This window comes from Protobothrops mucrosquamatus, unplaced genomic scaffold (genome assembly GCF_001527695.2).
Source record: "Protobothrops mucrosquamatus isolate PMUCROS unplaced genomic scaffold, P.Mucros_1.0 scaffold2757, whole genome shotgun sequence".
NCBI classification, from domain to species: Eukaryota; Metazoa; Chordata; class Lepidosauria; order Squamata; family Viperidae; genus Protobothrops; species Protobothrops mucrosquamatus.
Genome location: NW_015388796.1, coordinates 194,452 through 218,869, shown reverse-complemented (window position 1 = coordinate 218,869; position 24,418 = coordinate 194,452). Strand labels below are relative to the sequence as shown.

At 41.6% G+C, this 24,418-nt stretch overlaps 1 protein-coding gene across 1 annotated transcript in view; it reads right to left on the bottom strand.

Moving 5' to 3' along the window:
* The window catches only part of MAML2 (mastermind like transcriptional coactivator 2), a 192,809-nt gene that overhangs the window by 36,147 nt on the left and 132,244 nt on the right, over positions 1 to 24,418 (bottom strand). The window contains exon 2 of the mRNA XM_015825687.1: positions 14,288 to 15,757. Within this exon, the coding sequence (XP_015681173.1) occupies positions 14,288 to 15,757 (1,470 nt within the window). The remainder of the gene's footprint in view (positions 1 to 14,287; positions 15,758 to 24,418) is intronic.

The window sequence follows — 24,418 nt, the reverse complement described above, 5'->3', positions numbered from 1 at the left end:
AGAACTAAGGAGAAACTTCCTGACAGTTAGAACAATTAACCAGTGGAACAACCTGCCTCCAGAAGCGGTGAATGCGCCAACACTGGAGGTTTTTAAGAAGAGACTGGACAGCCATTTGTCCGAAATGGTGTAGGGTTTCCTGCCTGAGCAGGGGGTTGGACCCGATGACCTCTAAGGTCCCTTCCAACTATTATTATTATTATTATTATTATTATTATTATTATTATTATTATTATTATTATTATTATTATTATTATTATTATTATTATTATTACTATTATTATTATTATTATTATTACTACTACTACTACTATTACTACTACTACTACTACTACTACTACTACTACTACTACTATTATTATTATTATTATTATTATTATTATTATTATATTATCTCTGTTTCCCAACGAATTTGCAAAAAATATTACCTCAAGCATTACACCTAAAAGTTTTTGGGGTGAGTCTTGCTATTAAATGTTTAAAAGTGCAGGGTTAAGGAATTATTCCAATAGAAGAGAATATCTGTAGCTCACAGTTAGGGTTAAGAGTTAAGCCTGACTCAAGGGAGACTCAAAGAGGCCATTGTTAATAAAATCTGAGATTTTATTCATAGAATCTCCAGTTAAAAAACATAAATTGCTGAAACAGGAGGAGGAAAGAAAGTAAAACATCTGTCCTACTTCTAAACTGGGTGACTTTGGAATTGAATTTCAACATATAAATGCACTCTTCTATAAATGCATCAAACTTTTTCAACTTAAGAAAAAAGGGAGACGTTGTTTGGCCACCTTGTGAAATTCAGAAAAAAAAATAATACAAACTCCTGTTCATACTTAGAGATATCAGCTGCCAATCTTTTTCATTAGATGCTGATTTTAAAAAACGATACCAAAAACTGCTGAACTCAAAACCAATCCCTCAAAGCAGGCAGTTAAATGGAGCAGATTGATTCTGATCCACCAATCCATAATAGCAATTGCCAAGAAGATTGAAAAGCCAGAGCTTTAAAAAAAAAATGAATGAAAGCATAACACGTCTACCCAAACGTGTCTTTCTGGAAACTTCCTTTGATACCTGCTATGTCCTTCTACCTGTGACATTTTGATGATTGGTTTATTTGTTTTCAATTCTGCTTTGAATTCTACGATAAGACACTTCTAAGGAAGAAAAGAAACAAAGCACATGATCTCTTTGTCTATCCTCTGAGGCCAGCCTGGCTGCTAACATTTACAGATGTGGTTTAAGTACAATAATTAAAAGAGATTGTGGGACTAGCTTAGACATTTGCCTTTCTTCTGCAAACACTGCCTCTTACATTCAGGGCTACAGCCTTTGAATATCCCCTCTTCACATGAAAAGCTGATGCTTATCTTTGCTAGATTCATAGTGAAAGGTTCTGCCCTTCGGGTTTCACAGACAGAGACAGATTCCCATCTTTTGCTACTGCCCGCCCCAACTTCTCACAGTGGCCTCCACCAATTGGAGATGGGCTGCTGTCCCCAAGGGAACTTCAGGCATCTCACTCTGGCAGAAGTTCTCATTCCCATGGAAGGGAGCACAGTTCTTACACCCCCGTTTCAACTTTCGATGGCCACGTTCTCATGCAGTTTGCTCATTGCCTCGCAGTTTTTCCTCCTTCAGGAAACTGAGCACCATGTTGCAAAGAGCAGAACGATAATAATTAATAACCCACACCATCGTCCCTGAAACCCCCCCCCTTCTCTCTCTCTCTCTCTCTCTCTCTCACACACACACACACACACACATGCACACACGCCCCAAGACAAGAGGAAGCACCGAAGAGTAAATCGAAAGCAGGGCAACGGAGCTCCTACATGTTCCTCTATTGTTAAAACTTGGGTGGAGCCCTTTAGTTCAGGAAACATGGGTTCTGAAGGATGGTAATTCATGACCACTTGTCAGTGTATTTTACTGGGACCCAGCTCAGACTGGATCTTCAGTTCAAATTACCTGGCTCTGGGGGTTGAGAAATAATACAGGATTATCTCTGTGCAGGTGTGGGAATTTTGAGAGGAGGGAAGAATTTTATCCCTCACTGCTGCTTTTTTCTTGATGTTTTTTTTTTAAATAAAATTTAGAATGGATTAGGACAGCCAAGTGTCCTAAGAGCTGGAAGGAATACACGACCAGCTTCTATTTACAGTGAAGACCGTGCCTTCGAAGGAAGGTATGGACTACACTTTCCACCCAGTTTGTAGCACCTGGGCATGCAAACTGAAAACCAAGCATGGCATGTTCCTAGTTTCTTTTAATCTCCAATGCAGGGAGATTAGCGGAATTTGAATTAGAGAAGCACTTTCTCAATTTGCACGTAAAGTCTCCTTGCACAATTCCATTTTCTTAGCTTTTTTTTTTCTTTAAAAAGCTAACTAGGGTTAGATCTGATTAATACTTGGATGGAGAGACTATTAGAAAACAAAGCAGTATGCTAGACTGGGAATTTCGTTAAAAAATAATCTGGAAGATGGCAGTGGCCAACCACTCCTATATTATCTGTCTGTCTGTCTGTCTATCTATCCATCCATCCATCCATCCATCTATCATCTATCTTTCACATTTTTGAACTGCTCATCTCCGTCAGAGATTGTCAATTAAATCTCATGAACATGCCCAAAAGGGTTGTGTAGAATTGTGCTTTTCCTTCCTCAAAATTATGAAAGCAGTGTCATATTGGAGACTCAGCTCCTCCCGCCCCACGTATGTGATATTTAAATCACACAATGTATAAATAAAAGGGGCAAGATTTACAGTAGGATACTTTTCCCATGAATTGAGAAACTAAGTTTGAAGTGAAGGAAACTTTTATCATCCTCCACCTTTTTTAAAAAGTGTGTATGGGGGGGGGGAGAGGAGAACTGTGTGTCAGTTGCTACATAACTTCATTCAGGGTTTTAACAGTCTTCTCTGAAGTTAACCACTCAGAAAGACTTTATTTCCATTTTACAACAGGCTCCTTTATTTAAGTGAACTAAACGTCTAAGTGATTTACTTGCTGTGCCTAACATGGTACTCTTGCTTCTCGTTGATGGCAATTCCTATCTGCCACAGCCAGAATGGACAAGGATAAAAGCTGGTGTGATTTATAATACAGACAGAAGAGTAACACCCAGTTGAGATGGGCTGGTATAAAATCTAAGCACCACCAGACTGATGATAAAAATAAAGGAACTGAACAGAAATAAAAAAAGGAAAGAGGAAAGAAAAAGTTTTTGAAGAATAATATTTCATACATGTTCTTTCTAGAAACACTTGAAATAGCCAACATCTAAGGAGCTACATATTCCTGAGGTGTGAAATAAAATATTACCAAAATGAACACAGAAGGAGAGAGATCAATAATACTTTGGACAAATCAATCAATCTACTCAACGCCTAAAGGGGGAGCACATTTTATCTCCTGAGCACATTGTGTGTCCAATCTCAAGACTGGAGACAAAGAAAAGGAATTAGCAACCTGGTTTTTATCTCAGCTGAGAATCCTTACACAATGTAACCCCATTTTTATCACGTAAATTGGTTAACTAGCTTTCCAATGCAAGAATATCTAGGTCAGGGGTAGGCAACCTTGGCTCTTTTATGACTCGTGGACTTCAACTCCCAGAATTCCTGAGCCAGCTTGGCTGGCTCAGGAATTCTGGGAGTTGAAGTCCACGAGTCATAAAAGAGCCAAGGTTGCCTACCCCTGATCTAGGTCATGTCCATCAGCTACTTTGTTTTTGATTAATATCTAAAGCAATTGTGCCTCTTACCTCTCTATTCAACATTGCCCTCTTCTCCATGTATCCTCCTACCACTTCACTCACTCCAAAAAGTATACCTATAGTACTGTATTTTATGAGCTACCAACCCTAATTTAAGCCTCCCCACAGCATTGTCCATGCATCGTCCCCATCTCTTTTCCTACTGACCCGTGTTTCAGAAAACACCATGGTCTGTGATCACAAAATACCATGGTTCATCACAAATTTACCACGCTGGGTAAATTTCATTACATCCCTGTCCTTTGGAGGAAGATAAATGCACAGGGAGAGCCAATCTGATGTAGAGGTTAGGTAATCAAGTTAAAAAACAGAAGACCATGAGTTCTAGTCCCACCTGAGGCACAAAGCCAGCTGGAAGACCTTGGGCCAGTCTCTCCAGGTCCTAAGCCAGCTAGGCAATGAGAAACCACTTCCAAAATACTGCCAAGAAAACTGCAGAGATTTGTATAGGTTAATGGCCAGTAGTGACTCAAAGGTGCATATGTGTGACTCAAAAGAATTTATTTATTTATATGCACACACACAAAACCACACTAGCCTTGACTATCATTCATAGATTTCCACATGGTGGAATGAAGCCTTGGTATAGACTTCTTAGCCAACATGGTAGAAAATGCACGCTATTGATTAATGTCTCCAATATTCATCTTCCTTCACCAATGTAGAGATAATTAGTTTGCCAGGATAGCACACAGTACCATTATGCCAGCGAGATGATAAGTTAGCAAGAGTTAGGTTAGTAGATAAGTGCTTTCTTCACTGCATTTGTTACACAGCTACATCACTGGGAATTTATAGATGAGCACCCCTTTTATAGTGTTTATTGAACGAGGTTCTATGGAAGAACCTGCATCAGAGGTTATAGAACATGGTAAATTTTTGTGTACACCCTTTGAAAGATTACCTGCAGACTCCTGTAGCTCCATTAGTATTTCCTGCAGCTTCTGCCACTAACAGCTCTTGGAAAAATGAATAAGATTAACACATATATAATTCATGGACCTATGATGGTGTAATGGAATTCTTCTGCTCACAGAACCCTTTTGTCATTCACTCGTGAATGTCACTGTCTCCACCAGGATTGTGACTGATAGTTGTATGTGAGGGGTTTTTGCAACACTTAGGACAGAGGTCCCCAACCTTTTGAGCACCAGGGACTAGTTCTGTGGAGAAAGGTTTTTCCATGGACTGGAGAGTACATGGTTTTGTGTGCCCCACGGATGGGGCTTTGCTTGTTTGTGCGGAGCAGATGCTAGCATGCCACGGCCCGGTACCGGTCCATGGACCGGGGTTTGGGAACCCCTGACTTAGGAAGTAATTCAGAAAAAAGTACTCCAGGGAGCATTGGTCCATGAACATAGTACTTCCCTACATCTCTTTAAAGCAGCTATGTCCTTCCCCAGGGACCCCTGGCTGCTTTAAAGAGTTGCAGATGAGCAACTCTGCAAGCTGTAACACATCTTTTAAAAATTGAATTCAAAGTAGCCGTGTTATTTGTAGGTGTTGTTTTTTTTTTAGTAATTCTGTGGGTTGGTATAATACAGCTTTCCTCCAACTCAGTGCTTTCCAAGACTACAATCCCCAAAGAAATGGATGTAGTAAATGAATACCTTTTGTCTCTTTGACTGGAATCAAATATTATAGAAACCCTTGGATTGTTAAATAATTCAGAGTTGGGTGACTTCACTAAACTAAAATCAGAGTTAAATTCACAGTGGCTGAGTTCACATAACATACTAAAATGAAACCAAGGGGAACGGATTATGGTTTAATTAACATGCTATGTGAATGCAAATTCTTTTCTCCACCCTTCTGGAAAAATGACTTTCCATGGAGACAAGACTCTTTTTCCAAGAAGAGACTCTTCCTGGAGATACCAGCTTCTCTTCTCCATTCTTCTCTCTCTATACCAGGGGTAGGCAACCTTGGCTCTTTTATGACTCGTGGACTTCAACTCCCAGAATTCCTGAGCCAGCATAGTCCACGAGTCATAAAAGAGCCAAGGTTGCCTACCCCTGCTCTATACCAATGACTGCATCTCTAAGGATCCTTCTGTTCAAGTACTGAAGTTTTCAGAGGATGCAACAGTCATTGGTCTCATTCAAGATAGTGATGAATCTGCTTATAGATGGGAGGTTGAACAACTGGTCCTGTGATGTAGCCTGAGCAATCTGGAGCTGAAGAGGCTTAAAACTGTAGAATGGAGAGTGGATTTTAGGAGGAACCCTTCTATGCTACCACCTCTTACTATATTTGACAGCACAGTATCAGCGGTAGAATCCTTCACGGTTTTGGGTTCTATAATCTCCCAGGATTCGAAATGGACACCTAACATTAGAACCATCATCAAAAAGGCATGACAATGAATGTTCTTCTTGCGTCAACCTAGGAACTTCTGATTGCCCCAGGCTCTGTTGATTCAGTTCTACAGAGGAATTATTGAATCTGTCATTTGTACTTCTATAACTGTCTGGTTTGGTATAGCAAGTAAACAGGACAAGTACAGATTTCAAAAGATAGTTAGGACTGCAGATAAAAGAATTGCAACCAGCCTGTCTTCCATAGAAAACCTATATATAATGCAGGTGAGAAGGAGGGCTGAGAAAATACCTACAGACCCTTCAAAACCTGGACATAACGTGTTTCAACTCCTCACCTCAGTATGCTGCTATAGGGCATTACATGCCAAAACAACTAGACACAGGGACAGTCTTTTCCCATGTGCCATCACTCTGTTGAACACTTTATCCTATCCTATCCTATCCTATCCTATCCTATCCTATCCTATCCTATCCTATCCTATCCTATCCTATCCTATCCTATCCTTTGACAAAATGGACCCTCCCCCCCAAAATTATATTCCATCTTTCTAATGCATATTCCTCTGTGAATGTACAAAAGATTAAAGGGAATAAATTTGAGAGCCTTTCCATGAAGGATATTCAACAGAAAAAAGAATTAACTGATTTTCCACTTCTGGAAAATAGAAAATGGAAAGAACAAAATAAAAAAAAACACATGAATTTTCCATACAAGTTACCACAGTAATTTGATGATCTGCAAACCCATAGTTTCGCTTTTGTTTTTCCCCCAATTCCTTTGTTCCAAATACAGCAGGTGGAAGTGAATATTGTAATTCATTAGCTCTGCATCCTTTTGATCACAGCATTGTAACCACAAAAACATGGCCTTACAACCAAATTCACAGATGCTTAGAGCAAATATGTCAACCTCTTTATTTCCTCCCCCTCTTTTGAGCATGACTTTAAAGTAGTATTAATGTGCAAATCCAACACTTAATGGGTCTCTAATAGCTTCTGATTTGCTGGGAATTTCATTTGGGGAGGGAAATCTAGAAATACCGATAATAAGAGAGCAACAAAGAGAATGTTTACAGGTATCAATTAAAGTACCTCTTTTGTTCTGAAAATGTGGAGGGTTATGATTTTTTAAAAAAAGTGATATAGTAGTATTAGATATAGTAACATTGTGGTCAAATGACTCTGCTTTTATTAGGCAACGGCATTAAAAATGAAGGGCTGGGCAGAGTGGACAGTGTTAGAAACATCAGTTAAATTTCTAAAGAGGCTGTGATGCCCACAGGCATATTGTTATTTATGTCTATATTATGGAAACAGAATGATACATCATCAATTATGAAAGAAAATTAGAATTATTGTCAAGACAGATGCTAATATTTGCTACTCTGGCTGTCTATAAGTGTGCCACCAGAATGTCTATCTTGGGACTGGGTTCACCAATCCAGGTCTATGGATTGCTTATACTAAAAACAAAACAAAGCAAAAAAAAATGGAGATGACCATCACAAATCACATCTAAATCATAGGAAGAAAACTGCAGAAATGAACCACAAGAATTGAGGCTGATTCTGCAGGATCTTTCTTTTTCTAATATCTCTCAATGCTAACTAGGGCAGAGCTAGATGGATATTATACTTCTGCACTGTAGCAAATATATCACTCTGTAGCAAATATATCACCAATGCCCTGGTAAGGCCACATTTGGAATACTGCATCCAGTTTTGGTCACCACGATGTAAAAAAGATGTTGAGACTTTTTCAGAGAAGAGCAACAAAGATGATTAGGGGACTGGAGGCTAAAACATATAAGGCACGGTTGCCGGAACTGGGTATGAAGAGAAGGACGAGGGGTGACATGATAGCAGTGTTCCAATATCTCAGGGTCTGCCACAAAGAAGAGGGAGTCAAGCTATTCTCCAAAACGCCTGAAGGCAGGACAAGAAGCAACGGATGGAAACTTCCTGACAGTTAGAACAATTAACCAGTGGAACAACCTGCCTCCAGAAGCTGTGAATGCTCCAACACTGGAAGTTTTTAAGAAGAGACTGGACAGCCATTTGTCTGAAATAGTATAGGGTTTCCTTCCTGAGCAGGGGGTTGGACTAGATGACCTCCAAGGTCCCTTCCATCATCATCATCATCATCGTCATCATCATCGTTGTCATTGTTGTTATTACGTCCAAGGTCCCTTCCAACTTTATTACTATTACTCATGCAGCACATGATGTGAGTTCAACTCTTGATTAGACTTTCTTGGAAAAATCAAAAAAAATATGTCCATTACTTTTATTGTGGGTTGGGGTTTCCAACTGGTTATACTGGTAGTACTATTAAAGTTTTTGTCTTCTGTTCAATTGTGTCCGATTTAAGTGTATTGCTGAGAGTTACACCGGCCATGAAACAATCCTTTCTCTCTTTTGTCTCCTTTATTTAGAGAGTGGTTAAACAATCATTTGTGGGGCTTTTAGGTCCTTTCATAAACTGAGTTAAAATCTTAGGGCTGTGAGGGATGTTGGAGGTCTTCTAACCCAACTTCCTGCTCAAGGCAGGAGACCTTATATGAGGGGTCTCGAACTTGACAAGTTTAAGACTTGTGGACATCCATCAACTCCCAGAATTCCTCAGTCAGCCATGCTGGCTGGGGAATTCTGGTAGTTGAAGTCCACAAGTCTTAAACTTGCCAAGTTTGGAGACCCCTGCTTTATACCAATCCAGTCAAATGGTTGCCCAGTCCATTTTGAAAACCTCCAGTGATGGAGCATCCACAACCGCAGGAGGAAAACTATTCCACTGAGCTATTTGTAGAGATGTATAAAACCTATCATTGTAGGAATGGACTACTCTGGGTTATTATGGACCAGGTTGGTTTGGCCACTCAGGGGAACGGTCTAGTTGTATTCTGGAACTTTATCTTCTGAAATGAAGCAGTTAATGTTGTTCCAAAAAACCTGCAGTGTGACCATGAAGGTCTTCCAATTGGAAGATTTCACTTTCAGAACATTGCTGGATCATCTTTGGAATAATGGGATGAATTTGTTCCATATCCAAACCAGAACATTCTGGAGTTCTTGGAAAATCAAGACTTGAAGATTAGTTAGCTGTCCTTTCACAAATTGGCTGCTTTAGTGAGTACAGCCACCGGTGGGCTTGCTTCCAACCCTGGAATGCATCCACCCACCATATTTATTTCTTAAGGATGCCTCAGTAGGCTATATGAAGCACAGAGATGGAAATAAGCACCATACGAAGATGCCTGCTTTCCTCTGCAACTTACCAAGCTTCACAGGTGTTATGATTTCTAATTAAAATAACCTAAAATAAATTCAAGCTCGGTATAGCTGGCAACTTGCTGAATTCTGGGTAGGTGTGCTAGTGACATCTTTTACTTAAAGTGCATTGGCACAAGCCTTAATTCCTAATTACTATTATGCATAAATAACCCAAAAAATAAATTGTGATGTCCCACTAACTCCGTTCTTTCTGTTTGCATTGTAATGTCACATACGAATATATAAACGGCGGAGTTTGTATCATGAGGTCACGGTGCATGTTTTTGCCACGTGTCTCTGTGGATGTGTCACTCATTCAGCTCTGCAACTGTTCTAAAATGTTTGTTATGACCATGGTCCTGTTTCCTGACCAAACTTACAGTAGACCTCTCCTTTTGATTCCCTTCTAGCTGTCTGAGGGAAAACTGAGAAGGCCCAGACTAGAAAGAAATGTTATGTTCATCAACGTGCTATACTGTACTCCCTGTCGCATCATAAGCAAGCAAATGAAACTTACACCTTGCACTGCTGTTCTCATCATTAAGAAAAATTTTGGGGAGGTGTTGTGCCTTTGAGTCATTGTTAATTCCTGGAGTCTGCCTGGGCTTGTCTTTGCAGTTTTCCTGCCAAGATTTGGGAAACGGTTTGTCACTGTCTCCTTCCTAGAACTGAGACTGAGTCACAAAAGATCACTTGCTGGTTTCATGCTTAAAGCAGGACCAGAACTCATGGTCTCCAGCCTGATGCCTTAACCACTACATCAAACTGGATGTGACCTAAGGAGTGCTGCCCCAGACACCAGGAAGCTATTAGTTCTTCTACTACAGCGGTTCTCAACCTATGGGTCACGACCCCATTTGGGGTCGATCGACCATTTCACGGGGGTCGCCAAGCAAGGCTGTCCGCCATTTTTTTCCCCTTTTCCGGTGGGTGCCTTACCTCCCTTGGGCTGGGCCAGCTGGTGGTCGGCCTGCTCCGTCTCTGCCGCTTGCCAGCTACGCCTCAGCCGGCGCAGGGGGCGGAACCACGCATGTGCGGCGCTCCCGGGCAGGGAAAGTCCTCGACTTACGACCGGTTGGGTAGTCCTCGACTTATGACCGGTTTAGTCCTCGACTTACGACCAGTTTAGTCCTCGACTTATGACTGGTTTAGTCCTCGACTTATGACCGGTTGGGGTCGCAGCATTAAAAAGGTTGAGAACCACTGTTCTAGTACCACCTTAGGTATGAAAGTGACTTTAGGCCACAGGAGACTGTGAATTTCTAGTCCCGCCTTTGGGCCTGTCACTCTTTCTCAGCCCAACCCACCTCACAGGGCTGTTTCCAAAGGAGGCAGAGGAGGAGAGGTCCCGGGGCTTATGGAGGGAAGGAACTGGATGAGGCTGTCGGCAGGCCCAGAGGATGGGAGAGAGGCTTTTGGAGGAGTTGGTGGCGGCGGCAGCCTTCTCCAGGGGCGAAAAGGAGTGAGGCCTCTTTAAGGAAAAGGTGGAAGAGACAAGATCAGAAAAAGGAAAGGAGGCGAGGTTGTCGTGCAGGAATACAAGCTAATTTGAGGGCTAATCCATATGGAGCTCCATTTCCATCTGTCCTGTTTGCCATCGTTCGCTCCCTAGAGACTAAAATGGAAGATCTGAAACTTGAGCTGGCCACGAACAAGGAGTGTATATCGGAGGTGGTGACCCTTTGAGAGCTATATGCAACGAAATTTCATTTTGATGTATGCCGATTGGAGTACTTTCAAAGTGACAATAAAGTTGTTGTTGTTATTATTATTATTATTTGTTGTGGTAAAATAGGAAGAGGAAGGACTATTATGTGTGCTCACCATTTTGAGTTACTTATAAAGTAATAAAGGCAGAATAAACCAATTGTTAACACATTTTTTATTTGTTATAACTTATTATTCCCTCTCTTTACTGTTGATGGATTAATGGAGGAGGAGAAGAATCCGGGATGAAAATAGTTTAGATAACTCTGCAGTGAGATCTTAGGCAATGTATCTTGAGAGAATTGGGCAAGAAAAGCATGGTCAAAACACCCTACACAGAGAGGGAAGCACACTCATGGAATTGGGAAATGATATACTCCTGATTTAAAAACAGGATTGGATAATCTGTCACCCCAGAATCCTACGCAGCCCTCAAAGCACATTTTTTGTGAATTTGTTCTCTTTGTCTCCTCTTGGCCAACAGTCCTGCAAATCTTGGCAGTCATAAATATAGAAAGTAAGCAGTGTAATATCTTGAGCTTTCAAAATACAGAACAAGGGTACTGCTCCTTAAAATACACAAAAGTAAAGAGTCCTTGAGTCAGGCTCTACTGTTACTGACCACATGATTGTATTTTAGATAGTTATTTTAGCAACAATATAATATTAGTTTGCTATTAGATTGTTTTTTTTTCCAAGTGCTTCTTCAACTTTCCAATCTAACTTATGTAGGATTTCCTGACGGTCCTCTGTCCAGGAACAGCAATACACTAGCACTTAGACTTATGATATATACTGCTTCCTAGTGCTGTACAGTCCTTTCTAAGCGGTTTACACAGTCAGCATATTGCCCCCAACGATCTGGGTACTCATTCTACCAACTTCGGAAGGATGGAAGGCTGAGTCAACCTTGAGCTGGTCAGGATCGAACTCCTGGCTGTGAGTAGAGTTAGCCTGCAATACTACTGCGCCATCACAGCTCATTCATAATCAGATCTGACTTGCATAGTTTTTCCAAATTAGTGAAAGTTAACTAGAACAGGGCTTTTCAACCTTTTCACCCATTGTACCACTTTTAGGATATGGCAATATCCGAGTACCACCAGTCGCCTAGCAAGGTGTCAAAAACTTGATGACAAAAAAAGGGAAAAAGTGATAAAGTACAGGTAGTCTTCAACTTACAACAGTTCGCTTAGTGACTGTTTGAAGTTACAATGGCACTGAAAAAAGTGCCCCCTCAAGGCACAGCCGAGCAAGACACCTGCCTGCCCACCCGGCAGTGCTCTTCCTCCTGTCCGAGGTTTTCATTGTTGTGAGCATTTCTGTTGAGGATTGGCAAGAGGGGTGGGGTGGGGGGGTGTTTGGTTTTTATCCCCCCCCCCTGTTGGATGGGTGGTTGCAGCAGGTTTTGGTCACTTCACATGACCCTGGGACACTGTGACCATCATAAATATGAATCAGTTGCCAAGCATCTGAATGTAAATCACAAGACCCTGGAGATGCTGCAATATTCCAGCTGATCGGCGCTGCTTCTGGGCTCAGCACAAGCGCCAGGATCAGTGCTGCTTTCCAGCTGATTGGTGCTTCTTCAGGGCTCAGCAGAAGCACCAGGATCAGCGCCGAGCTCAGCTGGAGCCTGGCGCTGATCCTGGTGCTTCCATTGAGCCCTGACAGTCCCGAAGAAGCGCTGATCCTGGTGCTTCCGCTGAGCCCTGACAGCCCTGCAGCTCCAGCCATCTCTCGCTCAGGCTTGTGCGGTGCTGCCACCAGTTCAGCTCATTCCCCTTCCCCACCGCTACCAGTTTTCTAGGATGGTCGCGTACCACCTGCCAGGTGTCAATGTACCACAGGTGGTACCCGTACTATTGGTTGAAAAGCCCTGAACTAGAAGGTAATCCATGATTAAAGTAGCCATTTCCCCACACCTCCTCAAACTTTAGGGAAAAAAAGGGGAAATTCTAGCTCCACCCCATGTGATTCTCCCACACCCACTTTGCCTCATGGCTCCTCCCACTGGACTTTCCAGTCCAAATTACATCACTGTTGCTCCAGCTAAGTAAAGGATCTTTATCCCATTTAAAAGGCTAAACTCTCCTTCAAAGTAAGGCTGATTCCAGTGTAAAGGAGCAAAGCTGATTTCAGGGAGCCTCGTTTTGAATCACTCCTAACATCAGATCCAAATTGCCTTTAAATGATCTTTAAAACAACATCAAACCTCATCATCTGGGCACTTTGACATAATGCAATTCCAGACTCAGAGAAATGTCCCAAAGAGCTAATAAAAAGAATTCCTTTGCGAGGCATTAACTTCTGTCACAGAGAAATCAAGCCGAGATAGATTTCAGTCCAAGCTGTTTATAAGAAAAAAAACTAAAACAAAAGAGAAAACCCCGCTATTTAATTTTTTAACATAATCCTAGCAGCCGGAATGGGACAACTCTCTGTGGCCAGTTCACTGTGGCCAATTCGCCACCTCGGGACAACTTGCTGCAAGACAATTTAATGCGAGGTAATTATAATATTATGAATAATATCGATAATACTAAGAATATTACTGGTAATATTAAGAGAGGAACAGGTCTAGAGTACAATTATCTTGCATTAAGTTGTCCCATGACAAATTGGCAGTGACGACTTGACTGTGGTGAGCTGTCCCAGGGGTAGGCAACCTTGGCTCTTTTATGACTCGTGGACTTCAATTCCCAGAATTCCTGAGCCAGCATAGCTGACTCAGGAATTCTGGGAGTTGAAGTCCACGAGTCATAAAAGAGCCAAGGTTGCCTACCCCTGCCCTAGCAGCAATCCTTCCATGTCTCCTCAAATCCAAATCATGTTCCCACCTGCTACCACCAGCCTGGGAAGTGTTACCATATGATGGCCTCTAAGATAGATGGCAACCCAGTCACCCCCCCTTGCTTAAATTTGCAAAGTGGAAGTGTCGCACACCTTTTGTGCTTCTTGTTGCTGCAAAAGAGCACTTGCTGAATTTGGGGCTGCAAAACTCTCTGAAGTCTTACCCACCCACCTCCAAAGAAAAATTCTTTCCTCAACCATTTTTATGGTTCAGAGAACCTGAAAGGAAGAAGGTCACACTACATGGCCTCCCAAATGAAGTAATGCGTCACAAAAGCATTCCACATTTGAAAAGTTGTCTGTGTTTACCCCGATACGATGGATAGGAAAAGAAGCGATAGGAGAAAAACCTTACCAGCTGATTCTGCGGGCCCATGTACTGTAGTCCTGAAGCAGGCTGATTTTGTAGCATTTTCTGGAGCATGATCTTTTGCTGTAAAGCTAAGGATACATTGGGGGGCCTTTGGAGATGCTGAGTTTGGAGAGATTGTGCAGAATGTGCCTGCTGCTGCTGCTGCTGCGACGTTTGTGGTTGAACCGCTGAGTTAGACAGCTGTTGGGGTGGCTGCTGTGCATAGTGGACAAGAGAAGGTTTATGTGGGGCTCCCAAACCAGAAGACATCTGCTTGTTGGCTTGTTCTGAGTTGAAATGAAACAAAGGCTTGATGTTCTGAGGTTCCTCCAGTGACACCTGATTGTTGTTTACATAATTTCTGGGGATGTCTTGAGACTTTCGGGGCATTACCATGTTGACAGAACTTCCCTGGGGCATGGAGTTTGGCCGGTAGGCGTAACTGTTCATTCCTTTTGATGGAGTCCCACTGACTGGGATCCCAGATATTGCGGGACCTTGTGGACTGAACTGTTGTTGCTGGTGGAAGGATGGACTAGACATCTTCTCCTGCACAAACGACCCAGAAGATGGTTCTGTAGATGACAAACCAGGCCAGGATGTTGCCGATTGACTTTGCTGGCACTGCTGAATCAGAGCATGCTGTTGCCTGTTCGCTGCTATTTGTTTCAATTGCTGGGCATGAGACACTTCTTGCCAATTGGCCAATGGCCGAGGGGGAACTGATGTCCCTTGAGAGGGAGGAGTCTGAGTCTGAGGTACTGAAGGAATGGGAGATGAGGTGGACATAGCAGCACCAGATAGGGTGAAAGCTGAGTCTGTAGAAGGAGGCCTCATCTGAGGTGATCCCACCGAAGCCTGGTTCAATCCTGGTGAATACTCTTGTTTGATCACCATTTTGTCCATCTGCAAGGAAGAGGATTGGGCAGGGGTTCCTCTCTGGATCTGGTGACCAATGTCAATGTTAAATGGTTCGTCTTGCTTGATGGTGGCATTTATCATGTTTTCTAATTCAAGATCACTCATGGGGGGCACAGAAATATTACTCAGTTCATTGAACAGCTCCTGAAGTTCTGGGTCCATCAACTGTTCCGCCGTGTCTTCTCCATATCTGTTAGGAAAAACACTGTTCTGGGATGTCGGACCATCCATATGCTTACTACAAGAAATTGTCTCCCCGGGTTCCTTTTTGACTTCTTTTAGGGTCATGTTAAACATCCCGTTTGCCCCAGAATGACTGTTGTTGGTTGAGCTGTCCATTTTCCTTGGAGCGCCTTGTCCAACTGAGAATGATCCCAACACTGACTGGTTTGGGCAATTGTTACCACACTGACCACGTCCCATGGAAAGGTTATTATCACCACCTCGGATTCTCTTAATATCCAGGAAAGTATTGTCAGCAATGCCATTTGATCTCTTATTATTGCCTGGTGTCAGATTTACCACCAGTTTTCTCTTCAAGGAACCCTGGAGCTGAAGGGAGAAAAGAAAAAAAAAGGATTCTTTAGTTGGAGTTAAAAAAAAAGTGCAATTTTACAAAAATTAGTCACGACTGCCCACTGCCACAAAAATGACTAAACCAACGGCATCTTAAAGTTATTACAACATGTCCATTTCAGATACACAGAGTTTTACCCTAAAACAGAAATTTATATAAATATTTACAGTTGGAGGGAGGAAAAGTAAGACGTCTTTATTGCACATAGATAAATAAAGGTAAAGACCATTTATTGGGTATATAACAATATGAAGCTTGTAATTTGATTCTAGTTATTTTCCCAAAATGGATATTGTAGCAATATTTTTTTATCAGTAGGATACAACAATGAAACCTTGTTCTTACTGATACAGGTAGTCCTTGACTTATGACCACAAATGGGACTATAATTTCTGTCGCTAAGCAAGGCAGTTGCTAAGTGAATTATTCCTGATTTTACAACTTCTTTTTGCCACAGTTGTTAAATGAATTAATGCAATTGTTAAGTGAATCACACAGTCATTCAACAAATCTGGTTTCCCCCTTTGAATTCGTTTGTTGGAAATTGGCTGGAAAGGTTGCAAATGGTGATCACATGACCCCCAAGAGACTACAACTGCCATAAATACATGTCTGCTGCCCACTGTCTGAATTTTGATCCCATGAACATGGGCAGGGGTGGCAACCTTGGCTCTTTTATGACTCGTGGACTTCAACTCCCAGAATTCCTGAGCCAGCATGGCTCAGCTTGGAAACCTCTCCCTTTCCCCTCAGCATGGCTGGCTCAGGAATTCTGGGAGTTGAAGTCCACGAGTCATAAAAGAGCCAAGGTTGCCTACCCCTGACCATGGGGATGCTGTGACAATCATCAGTGGAAGGACTGGTTGTAAGTCAGAGTTTTTCAGTGCCATTGTAGTTTTGACCGGTCACTAAACGAATGGTTGTAAGTTAGGACCACCTGCTCTAAAAATCTACCAGGACTTCCTCTGAAATCCATGCAGTACCTCTGCATGAAGTTTGTGGGGGTAAGTGTTTCAGTCAAAACAGCTATCGTGGGAATGCAGAATAAAGCTTCGTGAGTTTTTTAATGCATATTGTTTGAAGCAGAGGTCTTCAAACTTGGCCCTTTTATGACTTTTGGACTTCAACTCCCAACATTCCTCAACCAGAGTGCCTGGCTGAGGAATTCTGGGAGTTGAAGTCCACAAGTCATAAAACGGCCAAGTTTGAAGACCCCTTGGTTTGAAGCTTCAATCACACCCTTGTGTCACCATTTTGACGTTTTTTTTTAACCTATCCTGCAGAAACACCCGACTGTAAAGGACAGTTCTGTGAGACCAGCTCTGCAGGTTCAGAGTCTAAAATTCAGTTGTAACCAATGAAAGGTAACCATGGTTACAGTTACAAGATTATTAAACCAACTCTTAAGTTACTGAATAGCAGAATAGAAAAACAGTATAACAGAGTTGGGCGGGATCTTGGAGAGGTCTTCTAGTCCAACCCTCTGCTCTTAAAAGTCTTCAGTGTTGGGGTACCCACAACTTCTGGAGTCAAAGTCATTCCATTGATTAATTGTTCTAATTGTCAGGAAATTTCTCCTTAGTTCTAGGTTGCTTCTCTCCTTGATTAGTTTCCATCCGTTGCTTCTTGTCCTGCCTTCAGGCACTTTGGAGAATAGCTTGACTCCTTCTTCATTGGGGCAAACCCTCAGATATTGGAACACTGCTACCATGCTACATCTAGTCCTTCTTTTCATTAAACCAGACATACCCAATTCCAGCAACCGTTCTTCATATGTTTTAGCCTCCAGTCCCCTAATCATCTTTGTTACTCTTTTCTGCACTATTTCTACAGTCTCAACATCTTTTTTATATTGTGGCAACCAAAATTAGATGCAATATTTCAATGTAGTTTCTCTGGCCACATTCTTTCCTTCACATCAACCTGGTAAATTACATCCTTCTTTTCCCAATACTATTTACTCTCCTTTTGTAAAACCAGAATCCCTTTCTAAGGCAAGGATTCTTTCTCGCCAGTGAGAATGCTTCCGAGCAACAGAAGTCTTACTATGCATCACGCTTGTGCTCCTCCCAGAGTTCATTATTAATCTGTGTTAAAAACAAAACAGTATCTTTTCCAAATCTCAGGACTGAGATTTGAAAATAACAATAAGGACGGATATTGATTACAATTCATCCAACCACGGTTATAGATCTTCTGCTTTCACTGCTGTCTTTCAGATCCCCAAATTGTTTATAAATCTCCCAGGGTATGCAAAGTGATTGGATGGTTTGGCTCGGAGAGACGGGAGACAATGATAATGGAGATTAAAAGAACTGCAGCTCAAGATCCTGCTTGGAGTTGATACTGGGAATCGTGAGACCCACTAAATTGTTTTCTTTTCATAATTCTGGTTATGTTTTTGCCTATTAACATCCCTCTTTCAATTCAGTCCTCTTCATCCACTGAAAAGCTTTCCATCAGAATGAACGAGGGATACATCCCTGCCAAAAGTTAGGGTGCTCTCCAGAAGTTCCTCAGAAATGGTCATTTTTCATGTGACTAAAGGAAAAATAAATGAACGACAATCTATTGCAGGGGTGTCAAACTCAATTTCATTGAGGGCCGCATCAGCATTGCGGTTGCCCTTGGGGGGCTAGGTGGGTGTGGCCAGGGTGGGTGCGGCCTACTGGGTTGGCGTGGATGGAGTGGGTGTGGCCTACTGGATGGGCGTGGCCAACTCTACATCATTCGCGTCAAGGGGGCCTGTGGGGGCCTGGGCAGGAGTGGGACAGACCTGAGCATCTCTGGCAGAAGGGGGTGGGACCGGGGCAAGTGCCAAGGCATGGTCCATTTCTTCATTCCTCACAAAGGGTGACACCTCCCCAGCATGCACCCAGGGGGAGGGGCCAACGCAGCAGGGGCTGGTTCCTCACTGTTTCCAGATGGCCTTGTGGAACTAAGACTGATTGCATTTCAGCATAGAGGGCCACCACAAAATTGTACATTGGCTCCCGGCCGGCCTAGGCCAGGGCCAAGACAGTGAGGGCCGTTCCCTCACTGTTTCCAGGATGGCTTCGCGGGCCACATGAAACCACTTCGCGGGCCGCATCCGGCCCCCGGGCCTTGTGTTTGACATGTCTGATCTATTGCATTAATTTAATAAATTTAAATTAGTCCACGGTAGGATTTGGCCAATCTTGGCCCCCTTCTTGAGTTCTCCTCCACTGAAAAACCAAGGTGAAGGCTTTGCTTGAGAAAGATTGTGACTGCCTTAACCATAATCCCCAACCACTGGCACTTCCAAAATCCGAGTAATCCCTTGGCTCTGAGTGCAATGCATTGGACAAAGCAATTTGCCCACTACCTCTCCTGTAAAAATTACAAAGCAGATTCTCCCCACAAGTTTGGCAGAAGGATAGTTTTGTTTCAAATTAAACAAACAAAATTAAATGGCTTAGCTTGGTAATTAACGTTTGGCAGCTTCTCCAAGAAACTGGGCATGTGAGAATGGAGGACGACTCTAATGAATCCATTTTAGCTCCAGAAAAATGGACCTTTTGCCAACGAGGTGATTAAGATATAATACATGATTTTTATCACTTGCTTCCAAAGCTGTTCCTACCCAACCCGATGCTGGTTCAATAAAAGGAAAGAAAGAAAAAGAGACTTTGTAAACATTGACTTAATTTTGATCAGTTAATGACCTTCACTGGAAGAATAATTGGAACGATGTTCCCTTGATACACTGTAGTAAATTAAGGAGGGGGAGGGTGCCTCTCCCCCCCTCCCTCGCCCACATTGAATTGCAGACACAAAAGATCAGTTTCCATAATCTCTGCAAAGTGCTGCTTTCAAAAATCTCTCCCTGGTTTTGATTTCAGTGGCTGGCAAGCAGCGTCGATGTCTGCTAGACAAATACGACAGTAGTTGGGTTTGAAAATATTATGTGCAATATCTAAGAGGCACAATAATGACACCGAACAGTGCAGCTATAAATAGGTCAAAGCTGTTAATCAGGACAAAAAAGCATTCATGACTTTGGGCGAAACAAATAAAGAGTACTCCGTGTTTGTATCTAGTAGAAGTGTTTTCCCTCTTGCTCATTCATCTTGGAGAACTACCCCCTTCTTGGTCTCAGATCCTCTCAAACCAGGAATAAATTAACAACCCTTTGCTGCTAAATCGACAGAAATTAATGTCAACGTAGATTACCAGGGGATATGAAGCCAGAGTGATGTAAGCAGAACCAGAAGGTAGAGAAGAAGCAGGGANGGAGGGAAGGAGAAAGGAAGGAAGGAAGGAAGGAAGGAAGGAAGGAAGGAAGGAAGGAAGGAAGGAAGGAAGGAGCGAGGGAGGGAGGGAGGGAGGGAGAAACTTGCTTTAATTTTATTAGTCATTCTGTGTATCAGATTTAAAGTCAGACAGCTTCCCCAGCCCAGCCTGACAATTGTGAGCAATCGGGAGTTTCTAGAACAGGCATGCTAGCCAAAGGGCCAGGATGTTTCAAAAAGGGTTACAGTGAAGCATTCTTCTTCACTTATTGCTACAAGGTTCTCCTCCATCATTTTTGGCACTGCAGGGAGAGGGAGGTGGAATCAGAGTAGGTAGCTGGAGGTGGGTCGACAGGGAAGTGCAAAAAATAAAAATAAAAATCAAGATATTGGCCAGAACTTTGCAATTGAAGCCCATAAAAAAAGATGGGGCTTTGATTGCATTGCATAGTTGTGGCTGGCATTTTGTGTATATCTTATTATATCTATATCTATATCTATGTTGTTATTGTTAGTTGCGAAGTCGTGTCCGACCCATCGCAACCCCATGGACAACATTCCTCCAGGTCTTCCTGTCTATATCCATCTCCATCTCCATCCATCCATCCACCCATCCATCCATCCATCTATCATCCATCCATCCATCTATCATCCATCCATCTATCATCCATCCATCCATCCATCCATCTATCTATCTATCTATCTATCTATCTATCTATCTATCTATCTATCTATCTATCTATCATCTATCTATCTATCTATCTATCTATCTATCTATCTATCTATCTATCTATCTATCTATCTGGTTTTTTTTAATCAACAAGAACAAAATGCAAAAAAGAAAAACATATACCCAACAGTAGCAACAACAACAAAAGGAAAAAATTGTGAACAAAAAGAAGAAGAAAAATAACCCAAATATTAAATAAATGTATTATTAAACACATGAATCCACCCTGGCTGGATGCTGAAGAAAAAAAAGAAAAACTGATACATTCTCCTCCCCATTACATAATGGGTCTGCAAATAATTATAAGCTTTCCCATCCTGATTTAACAAAAAGACTATATTAAATAAACAAATGTTCCAAGTGAGGGGAACTCTNTGAAGACAGCAAAGGCATACATGGAAACTGCAGTATTTCATAGTTTCCTGATAGTGTGTGATAGATTGCAAAACAGTAATGTAGGTTTTAAAAGAGTAAGTCTGACATAGTTTTTTTTTTTAAAAAATACTCTACTTCCAACCCATTGCTTCTTGGTCTACGTGGCCCATAAATGTAGATCAGGGGTCTTCAAACTTGGACCTTTTATGACTTGTGGACCTCAACTCCCAGAATTCCTCAGCCAGGCATGCTGGCTGAGGAATTCTGGGAGTTGAAGTCCACAAGTCATAAAAGGGTCAAGTTTGAAGACCCCTGATTGTAGACTATGATTAGAGTTCTGGGCTAATTGGCACAGAAATTCTAATTGACTCAAGTAATGGTTCTTTGGGATATGCCAGTGTTATTACTACTCTATACTGCTTTGGTAAGACTACACTTGGAATACTCCATCCAGTTTTGGTCACCAAGATAGAAAAAAAGATGCTGAGACTCTAGAAAGAGTACAGAGAAGAGCAACAAAGATGATTAAGGGACTGGAGGCTGAAACATACAAAGAACGGTTGTGGGAACTGAGTACATATAGTCTAGCATTTTGGTAAATTCTGTTTTTTTAAGATAGTCCTCAATTTTTTCTGAAGAAATATCTTGTCCTTTATACAAATTGGAATATATATATATATATTTTTGGATATTTGCACTGTCCACTAGTATAGAGGTCTCCATCTTTCTGGCTCGTCAGACTGGTGGAGGTGGCAGTATGGGGGGAGAGAGGGAATAATTTAATGTGCACACCGCTTTCACAAATGCAGCATCACATGGGTGCACTCGCCCATCACTTGTCGTGGCCTGGCACTGGGCCATGGACTGGGGGTTGGGGACCCCTGCATTAATGCATTATCTTCTTCTTGAATTCCTAATATTATTTTCTACTCTTTTTTCCCTCAAGTTTATATGCCAGCCATTTCCTGGGTTTATTTAGAAGCTCAAAATTCTTCTGTTTCACATAGTTCAACTTAGTCTCTATTTTCCTCACAGTTATTATAGATAATTGTTGTAAATGTTTAATCTGATATATAATGGCTCTATCTGCCGGTGTTTTTGTTGTAAATCATCTTACTTCTTTTTAATTTTATCCAAAATAGCCTGCATTTTTCTTGGGCCTTCTTTTTTAGCTCTCAATTATGTTGAAGTAAAAAAAACCCTCCTCTCATAAAAGCTTTGCAGGGACTCTAAATGTTCTTTAAGTCCATACCTTATCTAAGTTATTGTCAAAAAAATTCAGTTAGTTTCTTATATAAATCTACCACCAAGTCCTTCTACCTTCTTACAAGTGCACAGAAAATCCCAACTTCTTAATGTAAGGCTACAAGAATTGTAGAACAGAACTTAAGAAAGGCAGAAATTTTGAATAAAATCCTAGCTTTTACCAAGCTTAATTTGCTGATAGTTTTGTGTGTCACAGAATTTTGTGTGTCACAGGGATTTCAGCTGATCCTTCCAACTCTCTGATTATAGAAAAACAGTATTATAGGTGAATTTGAAAGTGTAAGTAAAATCAACCCCTAAAGTTTCCTCTTCAAAGGTGAGTGCACAACCTGGTGATATTACAGGTACTCACTGATTTATGATCATAATGGAACTTTCTGTCATAAGTCAAGATAGTCATAAGTTGAGGCACCTATGTGACTGACCCAATTTTATGACCTTTTATGCAGTGGTTGTTAAGTGATCGCAGCAGTTAAGCAAATGCATTCTAAGGGTGATTTTTTGCTGGAAACTAATCAAAAAGGCCAGTTTCTGGCAAATAAATAAATAAATTGTGTCATATGGTTGCAGAATGCCGCAAAGGTGAAGTGGCTGCCAAGTGGCCAAAATGTGGTCATGTGACCATAGGTGGGTTGCCATTGGAATTCCTGAATTGGGTTATAGATTACCTCTATATATTCTATGCAAATATTCTATGCATATATTCTATGAATATCAAAGCATCCAGGTTCAGTTCTCACATCTCCCAATTAGTTAGCTGAAGTCATCCATCCATTATTAACTCTGCCACAGTTTTGTGCCAACATTACGTATCTCTTAGTTGCAATCTAGCGCTCATCCGATTTTTGTAGTCTGGATGTGATAACCCCGGTTAACATTCTGGGCAGGTTCTCATATAGATTCACTGAAAGTTTCCCTATTGCCTGCTAGGCTATCTTTCCTGCCTGACACTTCTTTAGAAAATCCTTACATCAAAACAAAACAAAACAAAACAAAAATAATATAGAGGAACTGACATCCTGCACAGTAAAGGACCAGCCTTGAGCATCATCATCTCTCTCTCACACACAGCAATGACTCTGAAGCCCATAAGCACTTTTGGAAATCAAAATAATGGATCTGCTGCTTGTGAATACCAGCTTGGAAACCAGAACAAAAGGATGGTAGAAAATATCTGGGGGGGGGGGGGCTAAAGGAGATTGCAGAGAGTAGCAAACTTATTAATTTGGGGACTGACCACATCATTACAGAAGCCATTTTGTGATTAGGCAAATATCCTTCACAAATTGCTTCTACTGTGGAATCACACCAGCCTCACATGGCCTCTTTAGACAACACAATTGCAACTGTTGTGCAATTGCACTATTTGGAAGTTTGTCCACCTTTCCAGAAAAATGAGAAGAGTAAATTGGGTGATGGGACAGTTATGTAGCTTAAAGGGGATGATGGGGAAGAAGCTTCATAAGCTTCATCTACAGTTGATCAAGGTTCTTAGATCTGTCATAACCCCCACGATAACTATTTTGGACATAGCCAAACATCCCCCAATGGCTTCCATTTTGTGGGAGGCTTCACCTCATGCTCTCAAAATTCTGAACAGCTTCACATAGGCCTCCAAAGTGGTTTATGTAAATGTATTTTGTAGAGAGCCCCAATCATTGGTTCTTGGGGCAGAAATATAAAACTGAGCAGATTCTAAAAGCTTGAAGCCTACTTGATTCACATCTATGGCATGAGTCTTGTCTTAAATTTTTTAAAAGAAACCCATCTTTTGCTGCGGGAATAGAAGGAAGTTGCTGGCATACCAATGTTACTTGACAATGAGATGGGTAGCATATAAATTTAATAAATACATACATAAATGTATTTTCTAGGTGCTGGGTATTGTATGTATGAGAGGCAACCTGATAGAGCCTGTAAATCATGGTCTGAGAGTAAAGCCACAATTAAAATTGGGGTTATTTAGCTATTCTGTTGACATTATCATTATAAATTGCTAATGAAGAATATTT